At 36.8% G+C, this 22,946-nt stretch overlaps 1 protein-coding gene across 1 annotated transcript; it reads left to right on the top strand.

The window, feature by feature from the left end:
• Positions 1 to 524: 524 nt before the first annotated feature.
• On the top strand, positions 525 to 14,398 carry ropn1l (rhophilin associated tail protein 1-like). Its single transcript, XM_036558585.1, has 6 exons — positions 525 to 668; positions 2,059 to 2,199; positions 3,255 to 3,378; positions 3,475 to 3,636; positions 5,200 to 5,375; positions 14,183 to 14,398. Exons 2-6 carry the CDS (start codon positions 2,069 to 2,071, stop codon positions 14,238 to 14,240), a joined length of 651 nt encoding a protein of 216 aa, XP_036414478.1. The 5' UTR covers positions 525 to 668; positions 2,059 to 2,068; the 3' UTR covers positions 14,241 to 14,398.
• The last annotated feature ends 8,548 nt before the right edge of the window (positions 14,399 to 22,946 follow it).

Here is a 22,946-nt window from a genome sequence, read left to right as displayed (position 1 = left end):
CTTTCTTTGTTTACAGAATTATTTACGTTAGAATCTAATGCGTATATTATTACACATCACTGTCCATTATTCTGTTAATATATAGTGAGAAAGACAAAAGGAAGAAAAATGTGTATATATATTTGCCAATTTAAAAATATATGTGCAGTGTATATGCATTGTTTTTAACTTTTCTTAATTTTAAAATCTATCTATCTATCTATCTATCTATCTATCTATCTATATATATATACATATGTACAAAATATATTGATTTGTGCATTTTTCAAATGCTGATGTTGAAATGCTTATACATATATAGATTAATTTTATCTAACAGTGATGTTTTTTTATTTATGTATGTCAAAAATATATTATAAAATGTATCACAAACTTGACTCACATTTTGGAAAATATATGTATATATATATATAACAATGATAAATAGCACGCGAAGCACAAATCTCTGTTAGTATGCTGTTATGAGCGATGAGGGACCCTCTCGCGGGAGCCTAATGACGTAATCACCTGTTTCTAGGTGACCGTACACAAACACTGCGCTGCTGTGAAATCGGGGGACTGAAGATAAAGACAGCCATTTAACTTATTATCTATCTTTGTTTTAATGGTTGTTTAATATTAGCTAGATTATCTCCTGCAGCCTCCGTCTCCGAGCTGCTGTAAGTCCGGTAAGTTTTTCAGAAGTTGTTAAATTCTGCCTTTATCGCGATATATCTGTCTTAACGGCGACTGCCAGTGAGTTTATTTGATACTCAGGTTTTATTGCAGAAAGCTGGATTCATAGAACCAAACAGTCACAGTTAAACTTAATCGATACTATTAAAGCGAGTTAAATGAACTCAAGGAGCTGCTGAGCCGGTGGATAAATAACGGTGCTGCGCATGCGCACAGCGAACTGGTGTTTCCACAAGTTTATTCAGTGTAAAAAAAAAGGGAAAGTTTCTGACTGATTCAGTCCGATAATGTAAACAGGGTCATTCGCAGTGGTTTGGTGTTAAATTGTAGAGAAACCTACAGATGTAGTCATTTATTTACTATCCAGTGAACCTACACGTGCCTTCTGAGTTTTTATATTTGGTTAAATATTCATAAACCTGATAAAATAAGTCTTCTTTTGGGACTATTTTTCTCTACAACACCCTGTATGTATCCCTCCACCATTAATGGATTAAAATAAATTAACTTAAGTATAAAAGTTTATCATAAAACCTTCATTAATCAGTGTCTCAGGCATCAGACAGCATATTTATAATAACTTTCACTGAGGGAGCTTGCAGAGGCGTTAAACTTTTCAGACGTCTGGTTCTTATCACCACCACTGTGAACAATTCTGACTTGGCCAGTTTCTCTAGAGTGGAGTTTTTTGCATGAAACCACTCTAAATGATCCTGTTGATATCTCAACCATTTAATTATGTAGATGGTGGAAAAATGGTGGAGTTCTCCTTTAACCAAATCCAAGCCACTATGCTTTTGTGGAATTTGCTATCAATTCAACTGTTGAGAGATTCTGAGAAGAAAAGGATCAATAAAAACAAAGGTGGCAGTAGATCAGTCTCAGACAACAAATAACGATTCTTCTTCTGTTTAAAGAACACACTGAAGTGAGCCGATCAATTTACTATTCAAATGTATGCATCGTTTCCACACCACATGCAAAAATTTGTGTTGATGTATATATTTTATATGTGGGAATTGTATACACTTTTTAATCAAGTAAATTCAATCCATTACATTTTCCTTGAAGGCGAGAACTAAAGACTTCACATAGTCCACATTCGGTCCATTTATGCTACACTCATTACAGCTATGACTCATAAAAAGTCATCTATAACTTTAGCATCATTATATTGAATTCAGTATAGCAAGATGAAATGAAGTATTATTGATCAGAAGTCATATATATATATATATATATATATATATATATATATATATATATATATATATATATATATGTTTTTAATGATGTTTTTGCCTGACAAAATGAGCTGAGAGTTTATATTTATCACACATCTCTACTGTATGACTCTTTACCTTTCTCATTGTTTCACTTCAGTACAAAAGACATGCCTCCTCCAGATACCATGTACTGCTCCCAGCAGATCAACATTCCCCCAGAACTGCCTGATATCCTCAAACAGTTCACTAAAGCTGCTATTAGAACACAGCCGCATGATGTGCTGCAGTGGGCTGCTGCGTAAGTTATATTCAGTGTTGTGTATTTGGTGTACTCTCTCATTCACTCTGGAGTCAATTGTGGCCACACAACTTTGCAATGAATACAGAAGCATAACCTCCCCAGATTAGTCTAGTCTAGGCCAGTTTTTCTTCTGATAATGTGATTTCATATGGCCTTCATGAAAAGTGTCATCGGTGTCTCTCCTACCTGAAAAGGGCATGAGGAAGTTCAGTCATTTTGGACAGGGCCAGATAAAGATCCTGTGGTACCCCTGGGCATTACAGCTATAGTCATTATTATAATATTATATTACATTTATATTTGCAACATCTATATTTTTACCACTCTACCATCCTTATTTGGACATATTGTAACTGTCGATTGGTTAGATGCTAACTGCATTTCATTGGCTCTGTACCTGTACTCTGCACAATGATAATAAAGTTGAATCAAATCTAGTCTAATCTATAGCGCCATATCGCTACAAACCTTCTGATAATAACATAAGATCATTTGCTGAAAAGGTATTAGTTTTACTGAAGACTCGTTCTATTAATTCTTCATGGTTAATAGAGTTAATAGAGGTAACTCTGTTCCATCTAAGACCTTGTCAAGATTGGTCAGGTAACACTATAAAGTGCCAAAATGATCCCGTCTATGTTTTACCCACATAGATGCCACTATGCTTTTTTGGATATTCACGGCTGGATTATGAGGCTGACTCTTGTGGTGTGTGAGTGGATTTGAAGTAGATTGACTGTTTCAAAAAGTGTTATTTTAACAGATTATAGTAATTTAAAGCCATGCACTTTTTTGGAGTAACCTTTTGGTGCCCCTTGGCATCATGTGCCTCTAAGCAGTCTAGTATGTAAGGGTGCAGGATTAGCATATTTAAAGGATGCTTATTAGGTAAATTATAACAAATCAATAGAAATGATCACCTGTGTATCCCTTATGTTTCTCACCGAAGCTCTGTGAGAAATGACTGTCGCACAAGACAACGTGGATTTAGTTTAAATGGATTTGTGCCAGTTGTTTGTTGTTTGTCTTTGAAACATATCCCCCTCTTTCAGCTATTTCTCAGCACTGTCAAAAGGTGAAACTCTTCCGGTCAAGGACAGGCTAGAAATGCCAGTAGCAACACAAAAGACAGACACTGGACTGACTCCAGGCCTTCTCAAGGTCCTTCATAAACAGGTTTGTGTCAGCCAGTTTAGCATAGCTACAAGGCTATGCAGCTATTATTATCTGTATTTACAGATAAACACCGGTGTCATTTGTTTTTCACTGTAGCTTTCACCTAAAGAAACCGTAACGAAAGAAGAGTTGCTGAAGAAGTGGAAAGGTTTGTGCTTGCCAGTTGAACAGCTTGATACTCTCCTTGTGCTCGGTAATTTTGAAGCACAAATCAACTGGATGCAGTTCTTTACTCTGGGCTGCAGTGCGTTGGGTGGGGTGAGTAGCCAACTAAAGCAGAAATTAACAAGCTAATTTTGTCAGTGTAGATGTTTTAAAGTCTTCCCCCTTATACACTGTAAAAAAGTGGCTCGTCAGATCTACTTAAAAATTTACTTCATGTAGTAACAAGCAACTGAACCAGTTTTATTCAATTTAAAATACTACACTGATTAAAAGAATCGTTCATTCAAAGTATTTATTCATGTTAAGTAAAACTAGTTAATTTACTTGTTACCACATGAAGTAATTTTTTAGTAGATCTGACGAGCCACTTTGTACAGTGTAGGAGAATTACGCTGATGATGACGTTAATATGTGAAAAGCTCTGTTCTAGAGAAACTTGCAGAATTGTTCACGGTGGTGATGATAGGAACCAGACGTCTGAAGGGTTTAATGCCTCCCTCACAGCAAGTTATTACATGAAATGGTTAAGAACATGCCGCCTGATTTTCACCTAAGCTTATTTCAAAAATACAGAATTCATATTGTTACATAAGGTGTGTTGTGAGGTGACTAGTCCTTAAAGAAATGTATTTATTTATTTATTTTAATTCACCTTTATTTTACCATTAACATACATTTACATATGAAAACACAGAAAATACATGTAGGCTCACTGGTGCTTTTGGATAGTAAATACAATAGCTATATTTGCCTTGTAAACATTGCGATGCCTGGTTCCTATCACCACCGTTGTAAAGAAATCGGTAAGAAATAGTTGGTATGTTTCTCTAGAACAGAGCATTTTACACCAAACCACTTGGAAAGACTTTTTTTTTTTACATCCCAGCCAATGAATTATGAAGGACTTTTGATAAATCAGTGGAGGTCCCCTTTAAATAACAGTTGTAGACTTCTTGTGCATCATTTAAACCAGATGAACTGCATTTGATGCACAGTGTAATACCTATGAGGCCCTCATGGGGTCAGTGTTGGACAATAAATCCCATTGAGGGCAATCAGATTAAAACACAGTAATTTGGATTTGTTTATTAATGTTATTGTAATTGTAGTGAAGTCTTATTCTTAAAACAGTAAATACATGAGAGTTCTTCCAAATATTCCTGCCCTCAAAATGAAACGTGTAAGAATGCTGAGAGACTTGTGATGTGTTTTCTAAATTGTGGCTGTTTTGAAGACATCTAGCTATAGAGACTTTTGTAGTCCAAGTTAATTAGTTAATTAATTAATTTATTGATTTATTTATTATTATTATTATTATTATTATTATTATTATTATTATTATTGTGTTGCTTGATACTGCTGAGTACTGGCTATTTATGCTTGTATGATGCCTTCGTGTTTTAAAAAGGTTGAAAAGTTAATGGTACTTACATAAAAGCGGTTTTATATACTCAGTAGTTACCGAATCAGTTTGAATGAACAAACAAGTACAGTTTTGGTTGATGACAGTTAAAGCCAGTTTATTATTACTTGCACTATGGGGGGAGCTGAAAACAGTAACTATAGGGTTACATTATGGCAGATATGTAGCTAAGTTTGGAGTAAGGTAAAAACCAAAAGCTAGAAAGAGCCTAATTTTCAGCGTTGTGTTCACAGACTATTATCAGTGCGCTGAAACACGCATGTGAAATCCTGACTGAGGACCCAGAGGGCGCGGCCGCTCGGATCCCTTTCGACACATTTGTGACTCTCTACACATACCTGGCACAACTAGATGGAGACATTCCTCAAGATCAGATAGACAGTTTCCTGCTCAGTCTACAAGAGCCTGTGTGAGTAAACAAGCTCTCCATCTATCTTACACACACACACACACACACACACACACACACACACACACACATACACACACACACCTCACAAATCATGGTCTGACTCAGAGGTTCTCATTCTTGGTCCTTAGAGCCTGTGCTGTCCACTATTTTTAGCTTAAAGGGAAATTCCACTAATTTTTCAATTTACCCGCATTTTCAATCTTTTTTTGTAAAATTCAATCTTTAAGATGTAAACAAAGTCATTCAGAGTGGTTTGATGTGAAATGTTTAATTTTAGACAAACGTACTGCGTCTGATTTATTTATACTGGTGCTGATAGTAACCGGGGTTTGCAATATCTATAATGCAAATATACTTTCTGCTAATTGTTTTGCCTTATAATCCTGTGCATGTACCTCTCTCCTCTACCTGTAATGGATTCTTTAAAAGACATTTTAGTCCATAATTGTTTATATAAACTATTGTAAAACAGTGTCTCAGTCATCAGGCAATGTTTTCATTGACATATTGTGACCTTTTAGAAACATTAAACTCATCAGACGTCTGGTTCCCATCACCCAAGTTTCTCTAGAACGAAGCATTTCATATAAAACCAATTTGAATTGACTGTTTACATCTTAACCATTTAATTATGGTTAGCTAATGTAATATGTCAGATTTAGTTTAGCTAATAATTAAGCACATCATGAAATGGGTCTAAAGTCTAAACACTACTCTACTATCTAGAGCCTGGGTCTTTGTAGGGTAGTATTATCTCAAATCAAACATTTTGCACCACATGAAAATAATGAATTATCACACAGTACCTCACATTACTGAATCATTCATAGATTTAAAGTTAGCTGTAATATAGCACGCCCAGTGAGCATCAAACATTTTGAAATCATTAGATGAGTATGGCAATTAGCCTGACTTAAAATAGGCAGAGTGGGGCACTATATAATTAGGGCTAAACTGTAATCAGGATTTTTTTTATGTTGGATGCTTTTTGCCATTTTCTCAACACCACCTGTGAATTATCATGTCAATTGGTCAGATATTTTCTGCAGACTTTCAGCAACTGTTATATAGTTATATAGTTATAACATTTGCTGTCACATCACGTTAGGCTGAATTGTTCATAAACAGTAGGTGTTGGAAACAAAGTTTATGTCTTTATTTGTAGCAGAGATGTGCACCCATATGGAAAACAAATATATGGACATATATATATTTATACATTCATACATTAATACATTGCAATTCATGCTAAAATGCATTTCAGAATATATTCCCATATTAACCAAATATATTTCAACATACATTTTTAAAAAAACCAATGGGGAAATATTACATATAGAAATGTACTTTACAAAATAAGTGTATGTAAGTGTATTTATCAAGTACATTTTAAAAACAGCCAAAATACTGTCTAACACACTTTACTGTTTGGATACCTTCTGATATGAATTTGTGTTCCAGTATCTTAATTTTTTTTGCAGGTATTAGCAAATGAATCTTTAACAAGGCAAAAGCAAGTGTTGTAGGTATTGATACTCTGTGAAAATGCAGTTATGATTTAATATCTTGTTTATTTGAAATACATTTTGTGTGAGCGCTGTCTTACTGCATACATACATGGCTATTTATGTATATTTAGTTGTAGCTGCAACCTTTATTAAAACTACATAAAAAAATATAATAACAAATACAAATAAATGCATTTAATAAATGCATTTTTGGCCATTTTCATACATTGCAAAAAATATATTTGATAAATACATTTGGAATATATATTTTTTCCACATGGGTAGGTTGCTTGGGTACAAAGTTCATTAATCTTGACTTAATTTTCAAGTGATTTAGCAAAAAACATGATAGGATGTGCCTCATGCTCCACTTATTCACTTATCAGAGGACCAAAGCAAATGACTCACATTTGAAAATTGCCCAACGGTGTACAACACAGCTCTAGTTCATCATTTGGTTCTTAACGGTAAACTATATTATGCTTCATTTACTTGTGTAAACATCCTGTTTGCACTAAAAGTCTGTAGTACACTGCAGAAGTACTCAGTCTGAGACAAATGTGCTGATGTGTCTCTGACTGGAATTGGAAACTGCTGGTATGACTGCTGTCTACTGTAAATGCTATTACAGTAGTACATTTTGGTACAGTATTAAAGAAGACTTCTACTGACTTTTGAAAACTGCTGCATAATTCAAGCAATGAGATGTAAACAAAGGCATTCAGTCTGGTCTAATGTGAAATGGTTAACTGAAGAGAAACTTGCAGACTCAGATTTCTTTACAATGGTAGTGATAGGAACAAAATATAGTCATTTTATTTACTATCCAATACCACTAGTGAACCTTCGTGTGTCTTCACTAATTAATAGTGATAAATCTGAAATAGAGAAGTTTTCTTTTTGTTCTGTTTAGCCTTACATGAACCTCCATGTACCTCTCCGCCATCTCTGGATTTAAAAAAAATACATTTCAGGTCACAGACATCAGGCAATGTATTCAAAACTATTTAATGTAATAACTTTCTGTGAAGGAGCTTTTAGAAGCATTAAACTCCTCAGACCTCTGCTTCCTATCACCACCACTCATTACCACCACAATTCTGACTCATACGTTTATCTAGACGTTTTTGTAGCATTTCGTATCAAACCACTCTGAATGACTTTGTTTACTTCTTAGTTCTGCAGAAATGTTTAAAAAAATCAGCAGAATTCCCCTTTGAGGCTCTAATCAGGATGTTTTCAGGGATGAAATAATACTTCATTTTGAATTATGGTTCATTTAATTCTTATGCACTCTCCATAAACTAAGCCAAGCCTTAAAAAGCAGGATCATAATAAAATCCTGCTCATGCTGAATTCTGCTCCAAAGAACCAAATCAATAATGTCCAAGCTTTGGCTCCCAGTCACACAATGAGAAGCATGATCATTTCCCATCATCCTTGTTGAAGCTTTCACCAAAAATGTAAATTACACCTGAGTGAGTGAGACATTCTCTGCATATGGGGATGAATATCTTACTAATCTTAAGAAGTAATCATTCATCACGTTGGCTGTGCTCCTGTGAATCTGTCAGCTCAATTTAAAACTATTACGTTCACTTACATCTTAGAAGTGAGGTAGATACTTACCCTTACCCTGTCATTATTCCAGTCTCCTGACTGGGTGATTAATGTGCTGTTTCTGAGCCATCAGAACCTGCTGGGAATGCTAATTTCTCTTCCACATAAATTCAGTCAGAGATGAAAAATCTGAATTAATTCGTAAAGCGTTATTTGTCACTTCATTTCAGTGTACTTTGGAAAGTATTCATATATACTCCATTTGGAAAAGCTTGCTGGACATAAGGTTTTAAACCATTTAATTTTTTTTATTGTTTCGTGTGACCCCCAGGGCCAAACAGAGTGGCATGATACAAGCGGCCAATTTCTACAGTCGTAAAAAATAGGCAGAGACCGACTCCACAAACTTTTGGAAGAAATGAAAGGGAGAGAAAACTACAGGATACATAAAATGAATTGAAATTAAACATTTTGCTTTGGAGATGTTCCTTTTTATTCCTTTCACTGGAGGCAAAATTGAGCTCTCTCAATTTTAACCTTGAACATGGCTCTATGTAAAAACCTGGAACGCTGTAAATAATAGATAATCTTTACCACAGAGGGAACAAAATCTCAAACCCATTTGTTACGAATTACATGCAAAATGTTCAATATCTTAATAAAGTCAGAGACCACCTTTCTTTTATTTAATTTCCAGTCAAAACAGCCATTAAATACAAGTTGTTCATTTTTCAGGAGATATTTCTGAAGAGATCAGAAATAGATAACTGGAGTTCAAAAAACGATTAACATGGGAGAAAATGGGACTCCTAACAACCACCTGCAAGACCTGGTAGACCACCAAAACTGCCCCCATCAAATAAACAGCAGCTTTCATCTTTGAGAGAGAGGAGAAAATCAAGCTGCTTCAGATCTGAAAATATCCTCAGGTGTTTCTGTCCATCCTTCCACTGTGAGAAGACAACTCAGTGCTGTGGGTCTGAAAGGATGTGTAGCTGTTGTGAAGCCTCACTGAGAAAAGGAAATGTTTTAAAAAACTGAACAAAACCTCCTGAAAAAATAGAAGCTGTAATGAAGTCAAAGACATGAAATACTGAAAAATCTGGCATTTTGTTTTTTGAGGCTTCTGTATATTTTTCTGTCATATATGTTTTCTGATTTTTCCCAACACTGAAAAATGAAATACCTGACCTTAATTTTGGCTGGAGGGTCTCTGACTGTTACACAGTGCTGTATGTAACATAACATACATCATCTTCAGTGCCACAAATCTGTTAAATCTATGTCAGGTAGCCCAGTAAAACAATTAGTATTGCCTTTGGTAATACTTTATTTTGAGTGGACCTTTGTAGATGATTAATAAACTCTTAACAGATTATCAGTAACACATCAACAACCTATCAGGGAAGTAGCAGTAGTGAAGCATCTGAATACATTGGAGTAAATATCTTGTAGACGTTCTGTTGATACATTACTTACATTAGTAGATGTGTTGTTAATATGTTACTTCCATTACACAAAACCTAACCTTACTCAACCTGACCCAAAACCTAACCCTCACCCTGGCCCTAATCCTAACCCTAACCTTAACCTCAACCCAAAACCTAATCCAGTTAAGATCCAGTTACAGAGTGGTCAGCAGTGCTACGTTCACATTACAAGCCTCATCCGATTTTTGCTCAAATCCGTTAATGTGAACAATGTCCTGAAATGAACCACATGCGCACATCCTGCTCAGTAAGTGATTCATTCAGTCACGTGAATGAATCACGTGCATCATCATCAAACAAACTAACGAGCAGAACGAGCTTCGCTGAGAAGATAATTAGCTCTGATCAGCTCTCAGCTTCATTATCAGAGTGAGACGAAGGTGAAAAGGTAAGATGTGTTGCTTTTCCACCGTTTACAGCCTTTAACTACTGTTCGGCGCTGCTGCCATGGTAATGCTAAACGATGGCACACACGCAGTGGAAAAAAAGCACATGAATTCCGATCTGAACATTCACATTAAGGTTGCATGGCCACAAATCACATACGTATCCGATCTAGAACCACATATAAAAGTGGCTCAGGTCGGATTTGAAAAGATCAGATTTGTGTGTCGCATTAGGGCAAAAAATCTGATTTGTGCCAATTCAACCTGGTAATGTGAGCGCATAACAGCTTGTTGAGGATGTTGAGATGGTCTGTATTAGACCTGTTACATGTTCAGTGACCTCTCAGGTTTACATCTACAGATATGAATTTGGACCCTCCAAACAAAGTGATAAACAACTGAATTCAGCAGATTATAAACAAATCTTATTTATGCAGTGAATTAAAAGTCTCAGGAGATCAGTTGATAATCTACTGAATCTACTGCTGCTATATCATTGATATGTTGTTGATATGCTACTGAGAGTCTGTTTAGTGTTTATTTCATCTAAAAAGGACCACTCAAAATAAAGCGTGACCTTGCCTTTTAACAGCTACAGCATGATTTGTTGAAGCATGGGCCGGTTTTTCACCTTCTTCGGCTTGGTGGCTGGAGCCCGGTTGTTTTATGGCTCTCTGCATTTTTTAAAAACAAAAAACAGATGTGGACATCTCTGTGTTGCTTAAAAGGACCTCACATCATGGCATGTTTGTTCTGTATTTTCTTCCAAAAGCCCACACCCACCATTGTTTTCACTCTTGGCAGCGCCCATCACTCAAATACTGCCAGCATGCAGCTCAACCTCGAAGATATTGAGGAGCAAAAGAGAGAAACTCTGTTCAAAAGATTTATCAGTCTGTAGCTTTCATTTTGTCGCCTTCAAAGATACTTTATAAGATGCTGTCTTGTGTCAGAGGGTCTGTTGCTGGTTGGTTTCGTCAAACAGCTCCTTCTGGTGGTAATATTTAGCCATAGCAGTGGTATCGGCAGCAGTGCGGTAGGTGTTAAGGAAGGAGAACCTGAAGTAAACTGTAAATCCTTCCCTCAATCCCATTATTCTTATCTGATCCACTTCACTCACACCCAAACAAACCACAACCTTTTTGAGATTTTCCCCATTATAAATAATAATTAAGCAACAGAACAGTAAAGCAAAGACGGCCCAGACATTGTTCTGAAATATATGGTCTTATATTGGCTGATTCTTCCACCAAAAAAAGTAGTTCCACAAAGATTAAAGTGAAAATTGTTGTTACTTGTTAAAAAAAACTGATAACAGAAAAAACAACATATGTAGGTTAAAAATATCATAATATGCAGTACTTGCAAAAGTCAAAGACCACCCTTTCATTAATGTAATTTCCAGGCAAAGCAGCCAATAAGTACATGATATTTATTTTTTAGCATCAAGAAAAAAGTGGAAAATATATTTAACAGAAAACTACCCAGAAGCCTCAACAATTAAGTAAATTTACTTTTTTTTCAGTGTTTAGCGTGACCTTTGCATTCTTTTTAGAAAACTTGCTTTCAGTTTTGCATGGATATTTTTCCACACCTCCAAAGTTCAGTCTTAGAAGTTGGTTTACATTTTTTCAGTCATTGCAATCACAAATTCAGACTCATCAGTTCATAAAACCTGGCCAGTAAAAGTGACACCAGGGTGCAGAAAAATGAAGAGCGAACAAACTGAGTATGGATAGATTTGATATTATACTTACACTGTTAGAAATGAAGGTTCTGTGCAGGTACATTCTTCGTTCACTGAGGTACAAACAATGTAAAAGTACCTTCAAAGGTACAACAGCGGTTTTAAGGCCCAACTGTGAACCTTAAATAAGTACATACCTGTACCTTTTCATAACGTACTGTTTTAAAACTGAACAATAAAATAAAAAGCCTGGAGACGAGACGGGGTGTGTGGAGTCAGTACAACTTAGAAAATATAATTTCAATAGATTACAGTACAGTTATGTTCCCTGACTAAAGGTACTGAGATGTACCCTTGAGGGTACCACCCCAGTGACAAGAGGGGTACTGCCCCAGTGACAGTTTAGCACCTTTTCTTCTGAGAGTGTAGTGTTAAATATAAGTGTTTTGTATTTTTTATCACACTGGTAAAATAATACCTGTACTTGATGGCTGTTTTCACTAGAAATGAAATAAACAAAGGGTCTCTGGCTGTATGAAGCACAAATAAATGAATGATAAATATTGTTGAATTTTAGTTTCTAAGGTAAGCTTGAATGCTCTGAATCCTTCAGTGTAGTCTGAATGTTTTAACGTGCAAAGCATCTTTTCAACCTCCTGAACTTGTAGTTTCTGGACTTAGAAAACAGGAAATGAGGTTGCTCTGTGAGTGTGTGTGTGGGTCGTGTTGTAAGACGTGCCAAGCCGACACCATCAAACTGTCATCAGCTCCTTAGGAAAAAAAGAACAGTGTGCAGAAACACAAATTGCGTTACGGTTCAAAATGATTTGTGTTATCTGGAATTCACCGCTGTATTCTCTACATTTGTTTCGTTCCACATGACCGTGAGTGTTCTGAGTAGACGTTTTCCCAGAAATGGGGATTCTAGTAAGGCTGAGAGTGTGGAGCGTAAGCTTGGAGAGAGTGTGAGTGAGATAATGCCGCAGGGAGAGGTGAGGAGAGAGAGCCAGTGACAGGCTAAAGAAGGAGAGAGCACTCAGGGCAAGGATGGCTCAGACGTAGGTATGCAAATTACACAAGGTATGCAAATTAGGATGCTAATGAACACAAATAGGTATGCTGCTGAGAGCACCAAAGATTCACAATTGAAGAAATGGTAGGCCAAATTCAGTTCACACTGTTTTTAATCCCCGAATGTTGATCAGCCAAGACATGTTTGGTGTTCTGTGTTGTTCTGTGCCTCATAGCAGAAATGGCAGTACACAGCCAACCTGCGGCATGAAGACATGTAAATGCTGCCGTGCTGATAGCATTACTGCTGTTTCTGCCCATGTGTGGGGTGATGGCCACTATTTTATCCTAAAAATATTTTGATCACTCTGATGTTTCTGACAGTATGAACAGGTACACCTGGACTTCGAGTACGAACATTTAGCAACCGTGTTTCCAAAAACCCAACATCTGGTTTATTTCACTGCTGCAGTTGATGGCTAAAGTTGGGAGAATTTAACTTGTGATGGAGTGTTCTGCTTGCTGCAGTCAGTCACCTCTGCTCCATTAAAAACAATGAAAGATCACGTTTGTCGTCATTGTTATAAACTATGATTTTGCTCAAATGCTCCATATTAACCTTTTCATTTTGGACTCACTCAGGAGCGCCCTCTAGCGTTTGAGAAACCTGGAAGACCTTACAGAGCGGTAATTCTCCTCTCTACAAGTTCTCTGGTTGTGTCATCTTGCATGTTGCTCCTTTAAGGCAAGAACAAATTCCATGCTGGTCTAAGCTTACTCGTGCTGGTTTATGCTGGTCTGGTGCTGGTTTACAGGCATCCAAAACACAACATATGCTGGAATATGCTGGTTTTACTAGCAGGGTGTGATAATATAGGCAAGCAGTTTGCACTATGCTAGCCTGACAACTATATGTTTCCATTACCTTTTAGCTACAATAGCCTTGTAGCTCCAGTGCAAAATTAAAGAAGTAGACTTCAGACACCAAATGTGTCTTGGCTGGTGGATGTTTGGAGAAAGGGGATAATTGTATTTTTATTTTTTTTATTTTTTTGGCTAAACCATGGCGCTTAGCACACATGGTGCTGCACTTTGTTTCAATTTTGTACTCATGTGACATCTCACGAAATCCTAACTAGTGACATTATTTTCCTTGTTTTAGGGAACGCCAAGGAGGCATGGTGCAGCCAGCTAATTTCATCGGCCTCAGCAGTGCATAGAGGACCGTGTAGAAGAGAGGACAGATGGCCCTCAGATGTGCTCTTTCTACTGGGCTGTATTGGCTTTATATAACTGAGCTACCAAGCACAAAAAGAATGCCTTATGTTCATCATGTTTCCTCTACAGAATGTACACTTAGGTTTCTAGTGTGTTGGATATTTTGTTTTATTTAAATAAAGGTTATCAGTGTTGATGGTGGTTGTGAATTACTTTCTGTCGCCACAAACAGTTAAAAGTATTGCTCAGTGCTTTTTAGTTACCCCGGTAGCTTACTAAAGAGAAGCTGCTTTCAGGTTTCAGTTTGTGTGTGCTCCCTGAGAATGTCATCAGTCATGCAGTGAATCATCACTGCTAGTAAATGCAGTAAATGCTTGACTGTATTGGAGGGGGAGGTATACAGATATAAAAGTGACTATTATTATGATGTTCTCACATGATATTAACCACAAACAGCACCACCCCCAGAACAAATCAGACCTGAGCACTAAACTTAGCAAGCCTGGAATAGTGAGCTGCCTATGTTAGATACAGCAAACAGTGAAATGTTTTGTTAGACATCAACTATAAGGTGCAAAATAGAATTGAGGATCAGTGAAGAGATAAAAACAAACATCAGGCGAGGCTGTAGGACAGAACCACTTAAAACTGGTTCCATACAAGGAAACTGAAGAGAATAGTACAGGGCATATATTTATATGTGTATATATGTACATTGTGATACTGTAATTGTCGGAATGTGTGTGTATACATATATATATATATATATATATGACTATGGCATTGATGTTGTCCGTATGGCTGGAGGACGTCATATTGAGCACTTGTAAAATGGAAAAATGTTATGCTCGCTTCAACCATTTACAATTTACTGCATTGTTCTATAATGATTTACAAGTGCAATAAATCATTTTGAATCACCCTGTACATATATATATATATATATATATATATATATATATATATATACTTATTTATTTATTTATTTATTTATTTATCGGTGCTCCAATTTTTGTCATTTTTCAGTTTTTGACATAATTTGTAAGTTCCTGTTGCTCTTTACGTTGTGTGTAAATTTCATGAGGAATGGTTCAAAAGAAACGGCCAAATCAGTTGGAAAAAAGTCTGGTTTCATTGAAGGTAAAGTATGTTTTTTCCTTCTCCTGTAAAGTTATGTGTGCTGACAGCAGTGCTATATATATATATATATATATATATATATATATATATATATATATATATATATACATACATACACACACTCAACCAAACCACTATCCGCAGTGTCTATAATCAGTAGCATGTATTTGATTATCATGGAATCATTTTCAATCATTTTGTTTTCTTTCATTGCATTTAGAAAAGAACATAAAACCCGTTGACCTCAATGGACAGTTGCTTCTAATGTGCTGTAGTGGTTTTTTGGGTCAACAGATATTATGTGTTTGTAAGAAGTACAGAGAAACATCAAAATGAATTTCTGTGTTGATCGACTATGCAGCAGATGTGGCAGAGATTTGGCTGAAAAACTTCCATTTACATGGACAGTCACTCGTTTTACATTCTGTTTAGCTCATCATTTGTTTGCTATGATTTGCAGTTGGAGGTAAACCTTGCCTGCAGCACATAATACAGCCATTTACTCTTTCATTAGCTCCTAATTGCAATTCAGAGGGATGAACAGCAGCTAGTGACTAATTGTGACTGAATAAGAGGTACTCAGGCCCTGTTAGGAAGGTCATTCGCAGAGCTACAAGTGATTGTTAATTAACTGATTGACCTACTGTGCTGAATGAATAAGTTAATTATTAGCCTATTTTTATAAAGCAGTTAGTCCATTTTTGGAAAAAAAAATGAAAAAAAAAATTTGTTGTGATTTATACCAATATCAACTCCAAAAGCATGTTGATAGTTTAATAAAATTAAACATAAAATTAACAAAATCCTTCATTTATTTTGCAGCCATTCTGACTTTTAAGGTGTCCTACAATCCAAATAAGATTGCTTAAAGTTATCAAAAGTTAAAATGTATGACCAGTTCACTCACGCCTGCAACAAAATGTTGTCTCAACTGTTTTGTAAAGTGTAGAAAACAATAAAGCAAAGAAGCCTTGAATATTGCTTCTAATATGTATTGTAATACTGGCAATTTATTCCACCAAAAACATAGTTCCAGTCATCAAGACCAAAGCAAACATTGTTCATACTTTCTCCTAGAAAATAATAAGTAAAAGAGACTTTTGCTTAAGTCTCCTTAAATGTTTCTCCTGAGCAAAAAAACCTCTTGAGTTTTAGTGGAGATCTCAATAAAATCACACATTGTGCTCTTGTTTCCAAGACAAATGAGGAGATGTGCAGGATCTCAATTAATGTATGGAAGACTGCATCGCTAAACATTTCCATAAGGAGAATCAGCCAGCATCAGCTCCACTATAGCGAGTAAGTCAACAGCCAGCCAACACTGGATTAGCCAGCCAAATACAAGGGGGTATTTCGTACACTGATAGCAATAATATTGCTTAACTATTTACTTATTTACAAATGCTCACTAAGAAATGGTTTACTCCAGTATCACATGAACTGCACCACATGATGTAATTTCCCTAAAAAAAACATACTTGAATGACTTTTTTTTCCCAAATATTGGTTAAGAAAAGCGTCTGAATCAATGGAGCGTTCACTGATGGGAAACAGTGATACTGTAGTAGCTTATCTAATAATCTTACCTTAAATCTTACAGCCACGATTTAATATAAAAAATATTTGAGTAAAAATGATGTAATGTTTTTGGAAATGCAATTACAAAAATAGCATGTTCTAGCTCTTACCAGTGAAAAATAAGCATAGGCAGAAGAGTATTTTTGGCCAGGCCTGTGAAAAAGTTCATAGTCCAACTTGGTAGATACAATTTCCAAGCATGCTGTATCTTGCAATGTCATAGTATCAGGATATCTACGCTTCTGCCCTATGGTGATACAAAACAGTAGCAAGACTGTGCACACATCAACCAGAATTCTGGAATATTAAAACATATATGCTTTACAAAATTTTAGATTTTGCTATTTTTTCTTATTTTACCATTTAGAGTTCCCACTGATCTACTAAGTCACAAGAATTTGTTCATCTGTATTATGGTTGTTGACCTAGTCTGAGGCTGTTTCAAGAGAATGACCAGGCTACACCCCTTAGTAAAGGTAAAGTAGTGGACTTAAGGTGTGTCCTCTCTTTTCTTTGCCTCTATCTGCTACTCTATATCATCCATCCATCTTCTAAGCTGCTTATCCTTCAGGGTCGTAGGGGGGTGCTGGAGCCTATCCCAGCGTTCATTGAGCAGAAGGCAGGAAACACCCTGGACAGGTTGCCGGTCCATTGCAGGGCAGGCAGACAGACATATACATTCACACACACACCTAGGGGCAATTTAGTGTGTCCAATTGGCCTGACTGCATGTCTTTGGATTGCAGGAGGACACCAGAGCACCCAAAGGAAACCCACGCAGACACGGGGAGAACATGCAAACTCCACAGAGAAAGGCCTCTGGTCGCCCAGCTGGGGAATCGAACCAAGGCCCTTCTTGCTGTGAGGCAATAGCGCCACCATTTTCATTTAATAAAATAAAATGATATGATAAAGTAATTGTTGATAAAAATGCACTAAGGATACACTGTGTCCAAAATATCTTAACCCCTGAGGTAATTAGTGAATGTAGCTACTGTAAGGTGAACGTGTTACTAACACAGGTGTTCGACTGCACACACAGGTAGTATAATCTCCACAGAAAATCATTGCCAATTGAGCCTAAAGTCACCATGCCAAGTGGCACGTGCTGGCTCCCCCAGCATTGGGCTGTGGAGGTGTGGAACTGCATTCTCTGGAGTGGTGAAGCTCCCAACATCAGTACCTGACCTCACTGATGCTCTTGTGGCTGAATGAAATCCTCACAGCAATGTTCCAACACTCTTCTGGGAAGAGTAGAGACTGTAACTGCAGCAAGGGGTGCAAACTCCCAATGTGTGAGCTGGTGTCTACAAACTTTTGGACATATAGTGTATATTCCATAGACATGAAATGAAACCTCAATTGTAGAATGACTGACTGAATATTTTTTGAGAACTCTTCTTTTGCTCTATAGCAACATTTCACTCCTAGACAACATAAATCCAGGTGGCAGTATTTAAGTGGCTCACGCTGTAAGCCCAACCCAGAGGAACTTTTGCTTGAGAGGGATTTCTTTTCACCTGATTGGCTGTCTGAGGGATTTATTGAGCTGGGCAGCTCAGAGTGCTTAGTTAATGTAATTGTCTAAGCCAAAGTGGCAGGGGAGTAGAAAAGCTCTGGCAGTGTTTAAAAGTCTCTACACGGCCGTTTGCTCCCCGCCCATCCCACAGTCACATACGCCTTAATGAAGTTAGTTCTCACAGGACTGCACTTCCTCTGAACAGCCCTCAAAGTCCATTCTGTCTAGAAAGCCACTACTCCAGTACTGAGGCCCTTCTGGGCCATCGCAAAAAGCTCTCTTTTAGTTTTAGCACAGCATATGATCCACATTAATTAGTATGACTGATTATGAATATGGTCGGCCACTTTATTAGAAACCCCTTGTAGTTCCACCTTACTAGTGTACAGTTAAAGACTGTAGTCCATCCGTTTGCCTTGGAGTTTATATTAGCCCTCCTCTATCCGTTCATCAACGGCCAGTTTCTGACCACAAAGCTGATCTTGACTGAATGTTTTCAGATCACTCTAAACTGGTGGTCTCCAGTTCTGGTCCTGGAAACCTACACTATATGGAAAAAGTATTGGGACACCCCTCCTGATTATTTAGGTCTGGTGTTTCAGCCACACTCATTGCTAACAGGTGGATAAAATTAAACACATAGCCTTGCAGTCATGATAGACAAACACTGGCAGTAGAATGGGTCGTACTGATGAGCTCAGTGACTTTAAACGTGGCACTGTCACAGGATGCCACCTCTGCCACAAGTCAGTTTGTGAAATTTCTGTCCTGCTAGATCTGCCCCGGTCAACTGTAAGTCTTATTATTGTGAAATGGAAGCGTCTAGGTGCAACAACAGCTTAGCCACAAAGCGGTAGACCACACAAACTCACAGAGTGGGGCCGCCGAGTGCTGAAGCGCACAGTGCCTATCCTCTGTTGAATCACTCACTAAGTTCCAAATTGTGTAGCTTCCCAGAAGAGTGGAAACTGTTATAGCTGTAAAGGGGGACCAACTCCATATTAATGCCTATGGATTTAGAATGGGATGTCATAAAAGCTCCTGTAGGTGTGATGTGTAGGAGTCCATATACTTTTGTCAATGTAGTGTACATTCCTGCAGAGCCTAGTTTTAAATGCAATTTGCCAAACCTGTTCAAGCAAATCAACCTGTTCCCAAGTGCCTGATGTGTTAAAGAAAGCTTATTAGATACAGGTTGGGACTAAACTCTGCAGGGAGGTAGCACTTCAGGATTAGGGTTGGAGATAAGAGTGTGTATAAACTGTATATAAACTGCTGTGCCCGATATACTCATTCCAGCATTATGCATACTATCATGTCAGTGTCACTGATGTGCTGAGAATAGACCACCACCCAAATAACATTTGGTCAACAGCAGTCCTGTGGTCAGAAACTGACCAATGATGAATGAATAGAGGGCAGATGACAAATTTTGCTGAAACAGTTACACTGTGTAATACTGCAGAAGTCAAAGATAACATTTAATTTATTTCATTTTCAGTCAAAACAGCCATTAAATACATATAATTCATTCTCAGCTCTAGTAAAAAAACAGAAAACATACCGTTGCTGTCTAAAAAAAACCCAGTATATTCATTTGCGATTTTTGGTTTTCTGGTTTTCAGCTCAGCAGCTGTCCTTTACATTGTGTGAAAACTCATAATGATTGGAGCAACAGAAATGCTTAAAAATTGCTTGGAATAAAATCTCTTTACATTAACTTGCATTGAAAGTAAAGAATGGTTTTGCTTTCTCCTGTGAAGTTACCATTTTAGAGATACTTGTTTTTCTTTGGACAGTGATGATATATTTAACAGAAAACTATGCATAAGCCTCAACAACTAAACATAATCTAAAATTTTTCAGTATTTAATGTGCCTACCATTTGCTTTGATTATAGCTTCTGCAGGAATATATCTCCACACCTTCAAAGTTCAGTCTGAGACGTTAAGTGCATTTCCTGCTTTTTACGATCCAAGTAATCTCCATTACAAACTTTGACTCATCAGTCCATAAAAGCTGACGCTACATCTCAGAAGAGGACACAGCTGTAATTGATTAGTTTCAAGATTGGAAGGAAGGAAGAGCTAAAGTGGCAGTTGGTGCACAGAAGTTAAGAGGACTTTAAATTTAATTTGAACCTATGAAAATTTCAAATTTGAACTTTAATTTTGAAATTTATTTATTATTTATTAAATTTGAAATTTAAACTGAACCTAACAAACCTCCACTATTGTATTGCAATATAAAGCCTTCTGCAGCATAATGCTTATTTGCACAATGGTACAAATGTTAAATTATTGCAGATGTTCATATGGTTCTATAATATTGTACCAATATTCACACATCTCTTTAGCTTCTTTCACATTGGCCATTTATTATTATTCTATTTATTGTATTTTTTTGTCCGTTAATTAAATGAAGGGTGGTCTCTGATTTTGGACAGTACTGTTTATAGTGGGCCTATAAGTTAATTGGACCTCATGAAGTAGCCAGTTAGTGGAAGTTCTAATAAACTAGACAGTAAGCACTCTGACTTTCGTTGTCATCACCATCATCATTACTTCATGATATTGCTTATATAATTCATAAAATAATTATTTAAGTCTCTTATTCATAAGACAATCTCATATCTCTGGAATGATAACTTTATATGAGAGCAAAATTGTTCTTAACTTTAATGTATGCTAATGCAAGATTATATTCCAAGTAATTTGGATCATTTTTATTGCTCCATTCATCATGTAATGTTCACACAATGTAAAGAGCTGGTATTTTCAAATACTGTTAAAAAGTAGAGGTTTGCCCATGACAGCGGTACATAACTATTAGAACAGGGTGATACTCCAAAAGTATGCTACAGTAGGTCTCTTTCATGGCTTTTCCTGCCTTTCAATTTCTATTATAATTTAATTTGGCAACACAGATGCTCTGTTTATAGATACTGAGCTATCTTTGATACTTTGTCACTTGAAGACGACGCAGTATGTGCCATGCAGGAGTGATAAACTTCAGCTGTAGACTGGAGGGAGCCTGTCCGAGCTCCAGCTGTTCAGAGCAAAATGCCTCACTAATTACACACAGCAATTACAGCTTTTACCTCTGAGCTGTGAGGAAATTGAAGTGTGTGCACGCTGTGTGAGGAACCAGCATTTACAGGAACAGGAGACACCAGCTGATTTAAGAAAAATATATGAAAGATATAAATATATATTGAACTTATTATTCTGATTGCAAAGACAAGCAACGAGAGGTACTGTAGGTTAATATACATCTGTTTAAATGAAAATTCTCAAATAAATAAATAAGTAAATAGACACATTAATAGAGCACATACACCTTGTTACAGTTGTTGTTAGCTTTTACAGGGAGATTTAACACATTTATTTTCTTTCTTCTTTGCACTACTTATTTCCTCTTCAGCACATGCCATCTTGTGTCAGGAAAATATGGGCTGTATAATTACATAACTGCATTAAACTATGGGCATATAATTAGACATAATTACATTCTACTGAAACCTCAAGCACTGATCCACTTAAGCTAACGTAATGAATACTGCTGACACAAACAGAGCAGCAAAAGACATGTAGCCTAACTGTTTAACATTTACTTACTATTGTGTCTACAGTGTGTGTCTTTGGCAGTTGGGAGTAATTTGAATTTGTGTCTTGCTTTGAATAGCACTATTTCAATTTCACTAATCCAAATGGCTTTGGCACTTTCATGACAGTGTACATGAAACCATTCATACAGGTTTCCTGAAGGACTAAATGGTGCACTCTTAAAATCACCACACCCTCGTACCATGACAGACGCTGACTTTTGAACTTTATGCTGGTAACAATTTGGATGGTCCTTTTCTTCTTTGGCCCAGAGAACACAACATCAGTTATTTCCATAAACAGACCACTATACTTCAGATTACTTCAGATACTTCGGATTATCTCAAGCCCAGAGAAGTTGGTAGTGTTTTTGGATGTTGTTGGATGGCGGACTATGTAGAACCCTTGAAGAGCCATCTTTTTTATGAGTGTCAATTAGACCGCTTGCATTGGTCATTATTATTAGATTCTATTTTCTAATACATCAGCTAGCAAGATGGAGGCCCTCAGAAATCCTGCTTAGGGCCCCTAAAAGGCTGGGGTCAGCCCTGAGAATAATAATAGAGCAAATCTCAGCTTGGTTGTTAGTGAACGTTCCCACACTGATTGTGTCATTATGCTATGGCATCCATCTGAAGGTAAATCCATATTTTGCTGCCTGTGTCCTGTGTTCCAGCTCAGTGATCTTCTCTGGAGATCTACCAGCACAGTTCTGCTCCATCCAGGTCTTTTAAAGGGATTAATTAGTTGGAACAGATTAAAGTTGAGCTCCTCCACTTTAAAATGCCCAGATAATTAATTGGTTAAGATGTAAACAAAGTCAGTCAGAGTGGTTTGGTGTGAAATCTTCTGTTCTAGAGAGACTT

This window comes from Colossoma macropomum, unplaced genomic scaffold, assembly GCF_904425465.1.
Source record: "Colossoma macropomum unplaced genomic scaffold, Colossoma_macropomum, whole genome shotgun sequence".
Classification (NCBI taxonomy): domain Eukaryota; kingdom Metazoa; phylum Chordata; class Actinopteri; order Characiformes; family Serrasalmidae; genus Colossoma; species Colossoma macropomum.
This window is presented reverse-complemented; position numbering and strand designations above follow the sequence as displayed.